This window comes from Patella vulgata, chromosome 7, assembly GCF_932274485.2.
Source record: "Patella vulgata chromosome 7, xgPatVulg1.2, whole genome shotgun sequence".
NCBI lineage: Eukaryota > Metazoa > Mollusca > Gastropoda > Patellidae > Patella > Patella vulgata.
Genome location: NC_065885.2, coordinates 51022203 through 51033654, shown reverse-complemented (window position 1 = coordinate 51033654; position 11452 = coordinate 51022203). Strand labels below are relative to the sequence as shown.

At 33.8% G+C, this 11452-nt stretch overlaps 1 protein-coding gene across 1 annotated transcript; it reads left to right on the top strand.

Annotated features, from left to right (window-relative positions):
- Positions 1-1584: 1584 nt before the first annotated feature.
- LOC126827197 (atrial natriuretic peptide receptor 2) lies at positions 1585-8153 on the top strand. The gene is made up of 4 exons (XM_050556434.2): positions 1585-2223; positions 4586-4684; positions 5073-5164; positions 6163-8153. Exons 1-4 carry the CDS (start codon positions 1632-1634, stop codon positions 6322-6324), a joined length of 945 nt encoding a protein of 314 aa, XP_050412391.1. The 5' UTR covers positions 1585-1631; the 3' UTR covers positions 6325-8153.
- Positions 8154-11452: the final 3299 nt, after the last annotated feature.

The following is an 11452-nucleotide window of genomic DNA, read 5'->3' as shown; positions in this document are numbered from 1 at the left end:
TACCTTGCTCTATACATCTAGTATAGATATACACTTATTTTATACTGCGAAATAACCCATATTATCTTTATATGAATATTTTGCTTGACCTTGATATTATAATAAGAAACTACTCCAAGTTGTATAGTATTATTAAAGAGAGAAAGAAAATGTGATGTTTCTTAATCCTTAATGGTTTAATTAAGGATTGTATTTGCGTATACATTATTCTACGAGACCATACAATTCTAATCACATAAAATTCACTATCATTTAAGACGCTCAATATACATAATATTTTAACAAAACTTCCAATATACAGTGCAAACAGGCATAATCAATAAAATGCATTTTGTTATCTGTATATTAATTAGTAGACGGTCAACGTCAGTCTAAAATATGGAACACTAATATTGGAACCACCTAGTTAACGATTTGTCTACGGCTCTAGGGGAATACAAAATTTACATAAATATGTATCTATGGATCATAAAAGTAGACACGGCATTTATCAAATCGATGTGTCTTCGATAATAAACGTGACTATTGACTGGCAGACACCACTCACACCTTTTTCTCTCTCAGTAATCATAATTTAACAGGAGTTTTCTATAATGATTAGTGGGATTACATCGAAACCGTTCATTAATTTCTTACAATATTTTAGGAAAATTTCCAGGAAGACAGTTTTGCGACCAGAGTTATCTACGCAATCTTTCGCCATGGATAAACCAGACCATTCCATGGGCGATTTATTCAAGATCAGCATTAAACCAAGCAACTTTTGCTACGCTGACCCAATCTCAACAAGGGGAAAACATCTGCAATTATTCAGAGTTTTGACTTTGATACTACTTCCATTAATCGGTCTGGTGGCATTTGCCGCCATTTGGATGATACAGGCGATGGACATTACTGATAATCTTCAAAAGATAAAAGAACAGATTGACAGAGCCCATCGCATAGGAAACCTTATTCATTCGCTTCAGCTGGAGAGAGCAGATACTATTTTGGCTCTTCAGACAGGTAATTATACACCGATGCAAGATGCATATAAGCATACCGACGCTTTTATTATAAATATGTTGGAATTTCCGGATTGTCTGCAAGTGAATTACACCCAAGAAGGCTTGTTGTTCCTGCTCCAGGATCACCGACTTAACATAAAGAACGAAAGTCTTAACGAAAGTCTGGGTGAATTGGAATTCTACACTAATTTAAACTCATGTTTAATGTCAAACCTTTTTGAAGCAACAAAACAGATGCGCCATGGTGATATGTGGCAAGAATTGGTGGCGTATAAGTTCCTCGTTACTTCCAAAGAAAGCATCGGAATAATATTATCGTTAGGTATTATTTTCTTTGAGAAGGGATTCTTACCAGAAATTGAATATATATTTCTACGAGAAGAAACAGCAATGGCGAAAGATCGTTTAAATACAGTTCAGAGTTATTCAAGTCGTGCTATGGAACTGTATTCGCAATATAATGAAACACGCGGGGATATATTTTCTAAATTGGAGTATTTTCAGAAACAGTTCTCTAAGAATGAGTTTTTAAATGCATCTCTAGAAGCGGGTATAGACTATCATGATAATACTGTTGAGTATCTGGATATACTGAAAGCTATCAAATTTGCTCTTAAAGATGCAATGTTAGAAAAAATAAACGAAGAAATCACGAACTCTCAAAAGAATCTGTTTATCTCGTACTTTATATTTGTGTTTGCTTTGATCTTAACACCGGTTCTTGTTTTCATTCTGTACAGACTAACAGCTTCAGTACAAAAATATGCTTTAGAAGCTTTTATGAAATCAAAACAACTCAGTAAAGAAAAACAACGATCGGATGCTTTACTTTATCAAATGTTGCCAGAAACGGTTGCCAAGCAACTGAAAATGAACAAGGCTGTGACAGCAGAGTATTTCGATCAAGTGACTATATACTTTAGTGATATTGTGGGTTTCACGAACCTGTCCGCCCAGAGTAGCCCTCTTCAAGTGGTGGACCTACTCAATAAACTATACCAATTGTTTGACAGTTGTATAGATATGTATGATGTATATAAAGTAGAGACAATAGGGGATGCCTATATGGTAGTCAGTGGTCTACCCACCAGAAACATTGAAAAACACGCCAGTGAAATAGCCCTACTGGCGATTGAGTTGTTGCTTGGGGTTAGTGATTTTAATATTCCACACTTACCTGAAGAAACCCTCCAGTTGCGTATAGGTCTCCATAGTGGTAAATATATTACTAATTTATAATTTATAATAAAATACCGTCAGAATCTGAATACATGTAATTATTGCTTCAGATATGGTATGGATAGAATATTTGACAAAACCGAAAATAAATCCGATTTCTGCTGACTTTTCAGTAATAAAATCGGCGGAACTTGTCCATTATCTTGAAAGCCTTTCGGACCAACGGAGCTTTTAACAGAAATTCGGACTATAGCTATACACCCGGCATAAAAGGTAGACTTGCTACATGTTAGTCCCATGTTAGTTTTATATGTCAGACTACATCAAATGGCATTAGTGATCAATCTGTATAATAGCTAACGATTTTTATGTAGATCCATAGCCCTTTCTGTTCCATGCCATTTTCATTCATGAACGCATGTGAACCTTTTTTTGATTTGGTGGGAGTTGTACGAACGTGATGCTGTAGGCGTGTTTTGATAATTTTAGACATATTTTAGGGGTGACTAACTCATATACCACTTTTTTCGATTTTAAAATTGTGATGATGTAGAATTAGCAGTGGCAACGACATGGTCGTCCAGTTTATGCCAATGACGAAGTAATATTCTCGAGTTCCATGCGCAGCATATTTTCGAGATAATGGTTACAGTTACCTCCCTCACTTGTTATGATTTTCATTTAGTTCTTGTTGTATTTTTCTTGTCGAGAAGTCGCATCCTATAGGATTTACTTTTATGTACCCTTCAGTTTGGAAAATGATGCGCATAGAACCGAGCCATACCTGAAACTTATTAAAACCTCGAAACTGCGAAGTCTTTTTGAATATACATGTACCCACTACATTGGACTTTCAAATTGCAATAAAAACAAAAGCAATGTTAAGAAATGAGTTTAATGAATATTCAACCCGGTGAAAAGAAAAATCCCCGTTTACATTCTGTAACATATACTTAACGCAAGACATTAATTTAAGAATTCCATTTCGCGTCAGGATCATAAAATAAACCCCTATTTTTTTAAAACAAAACTATACAATCAATTTTGAAGCAAAGGTATCTCAAATATATTTATTTATAAGATTTTTGTTATTAGAATTAAATATATTAGCTTTTTAAATTGGTATTTAAAAAATTTAGTTAAAATAATTAGTCTAGATATAAAACGATGGTCCTAGAACGTAACCTTGTGGAACATACATTTTAAAGTTTTGAACTACAGCCCCTACGTATATTAGTAATACTTTATTTCGTTTAACTGCATGATTGTAAGGACTGTACATTTTGAGTCGTCTTAAGTGTTACCATTAACATTAATGTTGACATTTTGTCATTGATTGACTTTGTATAACTGACAGCCCATTTTCAGCAAACCGTTGCTAAACGAAAATACATGTATAGACTCTTTGCATTGATTTGGAACGGTATTTAATGTCATTAATTACGACATAGAAAATTCTGCCGAGTCTTTAGACAAAACTGATTAAACCGACGAGACTGTAAACTCAGTGCAGACTTTTAATATATGATTGGAAAGCACTTCATGTAATTTATGACCGACGTACGTTTGAGAGACTTTTGTCATATTGATGTATATTATACAAAGTGGTATTTTCGCTGATATGTAATGTATTGATCGCCAATTTAAGGGTACTCATTTATCTTGCTAAAAACATAAATCCTATATATATAATTTTCTTCCGTCGAGATACACCAATCGATTCATTCTAAAAAGGGGGATGGCTGAAAATGGAGTCATCGATACCGAAATCTATATTTCAAAAGCTATTTGATGAGATTGGAGCTAGTTTGATTTTCTTTCTTTGCGAACCAAATCCACAAAACTTAGTTAACGACCGATTATTAAGTAATATGCCTTCCACGAACTGCTAGAGAGAGGGGGCGATTGGTTTCTAATAATACGGTTCCATGATTGAAAATGAGAAAAAAATCGTTTTAAAAGTTTCCCAGCAATATGAAATGTAGACTGTTGTTTCTACCTATAAAACTTATACCCAACCGATTAATCGATTTTGTTTCAGTCAATTTACATGGATTTTTATTATTAATTGTTTGGCGGGGTGTTAATACCTAACATAACACTTATTAATTAATTGGTAAAGAGACTTACCTTGCTTAGGATTCTTCGCGTTATCTCTAAGTTTACATGAAAGTCGATTTGACCATTCAGTTTGTAGTATTTTAATTCGAAAATCTTTTTTGTCATAAGAAAGACAAGGGTTATTATACAAAACGCGTGTTAGATTTGCTGACAGATAGACAATAGTCAATACAACACTATTCATTTTACCTCTATTAAACATATGACTCTTACAGAACGTTCTACTTAATCAGTTTATTCTTGGCAAGTTTTAATAAAATCATTTATTTCAATCAAAGGTTCAGTAGTTGCTGGTGTCGTTGGTAACAAGATGCCTAGATATTGTTTATTTGGCGACACAGTAAACGTCGCTTCTAGAATGGAATCATGTGGTCGGCGTAAGTATAAATTAAAAAATATATAATGGGTAAATAAATGTATTCTTACAGATGAAATTCGTGATTGCCCCTCCCCCCCCCCCAAAAAAAAAAGACTGGTTATATTTAAACCGTTCAAAAAAGAAAACAATGTTTGGCCTTCTGTGTCCATCGGCTAATAAATACGGAATATATTTTTCAGAGGTGGGAAGGTAATTTGGAGAAACGAGTCTCCAACATTTTAGATATAATATGTTGATGATATGTCAACCTCTCCCAATCGGGTATTATCCTATTTTGAATTTAAATGTAGATACTGGGTTGGCGGAATTCTTATTATGGATATGAATAGGTGTGTTTAAAAAAATAAGAAAAGAAAAAATTAACAATCTTGTTTTCTACTTTTAAGCTAATAAAATTCATATAAGTACCTCAACACGTGATTCGTTAGAAAGAATTGGTGGCTTTGAGATAGAAGTTCGAGGGCTAATAGCTGTGAAGGTAAGTTACACATTATATTCTCATCTGTTATCAATACATGTACATTAATTCGTTTCTTACGGTGAGGACTGTACGACAGCACTGCGTTTTACTTTTATTTCAGTTGGAATTCATCTTCGGTTAATTTTGAAGAGAGTGCTGGTAACTAACGGAAATACAATATAGTCAATTTTAACAAGCCGAAAACTTTGTCATCCATTTCGAACGCAGCAGTGATTCCTTCGTTCAAAAACAGAATGTGACTGCTGCAGAGTGCGCCCCCCCCCATTGTTTTGATATTATACGAAAAACAATCTAACAATATATTTATTATTACATTATCGTTCGACGAAAGGTGATACTGGATAAATTGCTAAATCTGCCTATTGCAGGTCTTTCTTTGGGCCGCCCTTGGGCCTGAAATGTTATATAAATTATTAATTAGACATTAATTAACTTATCAAGACCATAATCAACTCTCGATGCCATCGCTAGCCGGTAATATTTAGCGGATTGGGATATATTTTTTAGAAAAAGAATTAAACGTAAAACTGGATAATCGAGACTTTGTTTTTATGGTACCGACTTTAGTAATGATGATCGAGGCTAGTTTAAAATTCAAAAGCTGACATGTCGGTTCATAGTGGAGCAATTTGACTGAAATTTTCAGCATATTCTATTTACGTTATCTTTGTTTTAACTATTATAGCGAGAATTGTCAACTTTTTATCTAATCTCCCATAATGCCCCTTTAAGTATATATACATATACACTTTGATTACTTATTTTGCAAATACTGTATTTAATAAGTAATAAATCATGGGGGATAATCAAAGACAAAAAGTCTTCGAAACGAAAGGAAAACTCGAAATAATAAAGTTGACTTCGAAATGGGAAGTTATCAAATTAATATATTATAGGGAAGGGGTATCTGATATTCTGAAAAGAGTAAGTATACATAGTTTTTCGCCCAACATCCGATTTCTAATCTACTATAATTTTATGCTGTATAATTCTAGGGTAAAGGTGAAATGGAGACATATTGGCTTGAAGGGACTTCACATAAAGTGCCTCGGAGAACCGACCTTCTTCCACTACCAGATTCTGCTAAAAACAATTCTCTTCTAAAGATATCTGGCAACCATAAACACAACAAAGTTAATGGTCTAATAATGTTATAGAAAACATTTACAGGGTTGAAGGGATTAAGATTTGGTTAAACCTGATATTTTGTGTGAATGGTTGTCTAGGACGGAATTAAACCGAAATGTCCGACTCTTTCTTCTGCCTGTTTTATAGCTATATTTGAGGCCCTGGACCACGGGACAGTTAATGCGATACTGTCCAGTTTTTAGTTAGTTTTCGAACCTCGAAAGGATCGCGGTTTTTGATAATTTTGAAACGAATTCCCTTCCTGAAACATCTTATATTATTATACTTTGATCGAAAGGTGTTGGCTTAATAAATCGTAGGAAGGTTATAAATGTATCGCCGTCGAAATATTTGAGAAATAAAACCTCCAGATCTTGATAGATTCGTAGAAAATGACAAGAAGGGTGGGATAGTTATTAAACATTCAGATGTTGTGAACTTTTAACCAAAGTATAATTTAAAATCTAATTTGTTCGTTGAGAATCATAAATAGGGTAATAATATGGTTCTGTGAAATATATCGTAGCACATGTACAGTGACCTACATGCACATATTAGGATTTATACACAATATATAAATATACAGTTTGTAAACAGTCATATGCTCTAAATGCCATAATTCCTGGAACTTACTCGACAATTCATTTACTATATTTAAAAGATGCGCATATCGTCAAAAATATATACCTCGGCTCAATTAACGTTCAAGATAGATTGCAAACAAAATACATGTATGAGATAAATGTGCTAGTCCATTTATGATACTGACCTATGATTATACGCTCTGAAAATTCTGAATAAGCGTCGATGATGTCAAGTGAAAATCTCAAGCTTTTGTTACAATTTGAGAGATGGGAAGTAGCATAACTGTGTAGGTAAACACCACCACTTGTAACACAAAACTGGTTAGATGTGGAAAACCCCCTCATCAAAAACCCCCTACATCCAACGTGTGACGCATACCTTCTCCTGCTACACATTTTATTAGCCATGTGATCGTCTAGTATTGTCTCCGGTTATATTTGTAATTCTCTTCTTTTGGCTAGGACTCACGTTGTGTATTTATTTTTATCTCAGCCGCTAAGACCTTTGTCTACCAGGAACAACAATGCAACAGTTAGTTTTAACATTTTATATCAAGCACTGGATACATAGGTTACAATCATAGATTACAATAAAAGTCATAATCTCTCTATCAGCCCCAACATTTCGCAGAGCGAGTTTACTGACGGAATGCCTACATAATATGGCTCTCATACGACCTTACGATATCTCCCAACGAATCTACATGGTATCTCTCTCTCAAGACCCCAATGCGTGTCTATAGGATCTAAATTAGTCTTTTAACATTGACCTTTAGACATGATTCTTGGTTACCAAGCCTAATGACGCCGAGAACCATCCTTATATGGACAGTGGAAACTTCCACCACGAATGTCGGGCGTCCAGAATTAAATGTTTATGAAATTATAGCTGATTTTATGTATCAACTTATCAATCATTTCAATTTGTCTACGTGAAATATGCCTTGTCTATGAATATGAACGCAATAATACTCAAGGCCATAGGTAAACTAAAAGTCTCTAATTAGCCTCACACTATTATTCATGTATAGCACAAATTTTCACCATCAACATTACTACAGGTTTGCCGAAATTCACAGTTTTTCTCTCGCCCAGGGGAATCCCCCCACCCCGTCCTCTATGTCCCAGCACTTTAGATTCCTTAAAAAAATTATCACGATAAAGCATCTTATCTGATTTCTGTTTTTTATGTACTGTTCGATGATATTACTAATGGCTTAATCATGTTCAGTTATAACATAAAATCAATGAATAAAATGTCACTTATGAGTCAATCATTTGTAACGGTCAGATATCAGACACGCCTCATTAGTTACCAATGTAGAACGTCTACAATAAAACGTTGATTGTCATGTATGTTGGAATGTGGATGGTCAGGCTTGAATGACGAGTAATTAAAAATTTTCAGGAGGAAATTATAGAAGGGGTATAATGACATGCAGTAGGAAGAGTCTGCATTGAAATGGGACGATGACAAATTAGAAATTATATGGTTGAATATTTGAGCATGAATTTGACACCCAAATGTGAAAATCACAATATGTTTTCAATAATAAAGGGAGATGCGTGTGGTTTATTTCCTATTCCCTGTTAAATATTATACAGGAACAAGGAAATTATCACATTGATAACAAATTCTATCTGTCAACCAACGAATAAAACATGTCCGGAAATATTGTATATGAATTGGAGGAAAAATAATATGAATCTCGCTGAGTTGAGTGAGGCTGTAATAAATTCCATAACCGTCATACCGTTTCGTAAGACATCAATTGATATAATTACCAGCTTTGCAGATAAATACCATGGCGGACGTATATCAGCAATATCCTCTCCTATAAATTGCAACCCAAGCCGTTCAAGGGCATAGGCTGCCCTCCCAAAAATTTATTTTCGGGCAATGAAAAATTCGACCTTTTTTTTTCTATTAACGTTTAGAGAAAAAATATAACTAACTTATTTCTATGAGATCCACACTGCCCGAAAAGTATTTTCTCGTCTTTTTCTTGTCCACTGCATGCCCGAAAATATACCCGAAGCTCTCTTATGATATGTATGCCCGAAAAAATGGTATTGATTTCGGGCAATTTTCTCTTATGCCCCCCTGAATTACTTTGAGCTCCTACGCCTATGTACAAGGGGAAATATCAAATAGTTTTAACTTCGAAGATTGTGATTTAAATGTAATTTAAATGAATATTAAAAAAAGCCAATTTTTTTTTTAAATTCCGATACTCCTAATTTGGACTTTATCTCCATTTATGTTTTGACAGTAAATAACCGAAAATAACCAAGATGAATTTGCGCAAACTCTGAGGAAATTTCATGATTTGCAATAATTTTCATCAAGAACATTAATTTACGGGTTATCTCGGGTGAACTGAGGTACATGTATAATACTATATAAAGTATGTTTTTGAAGAGACTAATTAAATCGATTTTTTTGATCATGCATCATATAAATATAATCACCAATTTCCTATACTATAGTAATCATAATTAATCATTTACATGCGTGGCGCACACCTATAATGTGCTTAGCCCCAAAAACAAACGTATTGCTCGCTCACTTAATTAGTCTAACGGTAAACAACTACTTATCCATGGTGATAAATTGATTAAAACATTCACGTCTATGTAATTATTAAATTATAATGTACATCGTTGACGACAGCTAGGAGTGCCCTGGGTGGACAAGTCATAGTTTGTGAACAAAGCTAATATTTAATTTCACATTTTTAATCAATATAATCGTTTTTCAGTTTACTCGATTATTTTATTTGGCGAGTCGTGTTAAACGTTCATATTGTGTTTTTTTTCGTCGTAGTTTCTCGGTGCATCATCCACCCCAACGTTGGATATGTAAGATTGAAACACAAAATAGTGCGAAGCCGATTCTCATTTGATTTCTGGTAAAAATTTGACATTTTCGTACATATGCATCGCCCAAGAACCGAATATGTACGATACCCTGCGTCGATGTATTTTATTTTCAGCAACTATATTTCAATTTGGATCCATACAAATTATTGTTAAGAGTATCATCATTTCAAAGGAACTATTTCATAAGAGAAGTGTATTGAATTCCAATATTTTTCTAAATTTAGCTTTGCAGATAAATACCATGGCGGACGTATATCAGCAATATCCTCTCCTATAAATTGCAACCCAAGCCGTTCAAGGGCATAGGCTGCCCTCCCAAAAATTTATTTTCGGGCAATGAAAAATTCGACCTTTTTTTTTCTATTAACGTTTAGAGAAAAAATATAACTAACTTATTTCTATGAGATCCACACTGCCCGAAAAGTATTTTCTCGTCTTTTTCTTGTCCACTGCATGCCCGAAAATATACCCGAAGCTCTCTTATGATATGTATGCCCGAAAAAATGGTATTGATTTCGGGCAATTTTCTCTTATGCCCCCCTGAATTACTTTGAGCTCCTACGCCTATGTACAAGGGGAAATATCAAATAGTTTTAACTTCGAAGATTGTGATTTAAATGTAATTTAAATGAATATTAAAAAAAGCCAATTTTTTTTTTAAATTCCGATACTCCTAATTTGGACTTTATCTCCATTTATGTTTTGACAGTAAATAACCGAAAATAACCAAGATGAATTTGCGCAAACTCTGAGGAAATTTCATGATTTGCAATAATTTTCATCAAGAACATTAATTTACGGGTTATCTCGGGTGAACTGAGGTACATGTATAATACTATATAAAGTATGTTTTTGAAGAGACTAATTAAATCGATTTTTTTGATCATGCATCATATAAATATAATCACCAATTTCCTATACTATAGTAATCATAATTAATCATTTACATGCGTGGCGCACACCTATAATGTGCTTAGCCCCAAAAACAAACGTATTGCTCGCTCACTTAATTAGTCTAACGGTAAACAACTACTTATCCATGGTGATAAATTGATTAAAACATTCACGTCTATGTAATTATTAAATTATAATGTACATCGTTGACGACAGCTAGGAGTGCCCTGGGTGGACAAGTCATAGTTTGTGAACAAAGCTAATATTTAATTTCACATTTTTAATCAATATAATCGTTTTTCAGTTTACTCGATTATTTTATTTGGCGAGTCGTGTTAAACGTTCATATTGTGTTTTTTTTCGTCGTAGTTTCTCGGTGCATCATCCACCCCAACGTTGGATATGTAAGATTGAAACACAAAATAGTGCGAAGCCGATTCTCATTTGATTTCTGGTAAAAATTTGACATTTTCGTACATATGCATCGCCCAAGAACCGAATATGTACGATACCCTGCGTCGATGTATTTTATTTTCAGCAACTATATTTCAATTTGGATCCATACAAATTATTGTTAAGAGTATCATCATTTCAAAGGAACTATTTCATAAGAGAAGTGTATTGAATTCCAATATTTTTCTAAATTTAGGTATTTCAATACAGAATATTTAACGAATCCAGATGAAATTCAAACATAATATATCAGTTCTCGTACATCGGGCCTTAAAATGTTATGTTCAGTGATAGTAATTCGGTAATGTCTCACAGATTGCCTTATTACAAGAATTATGCATGC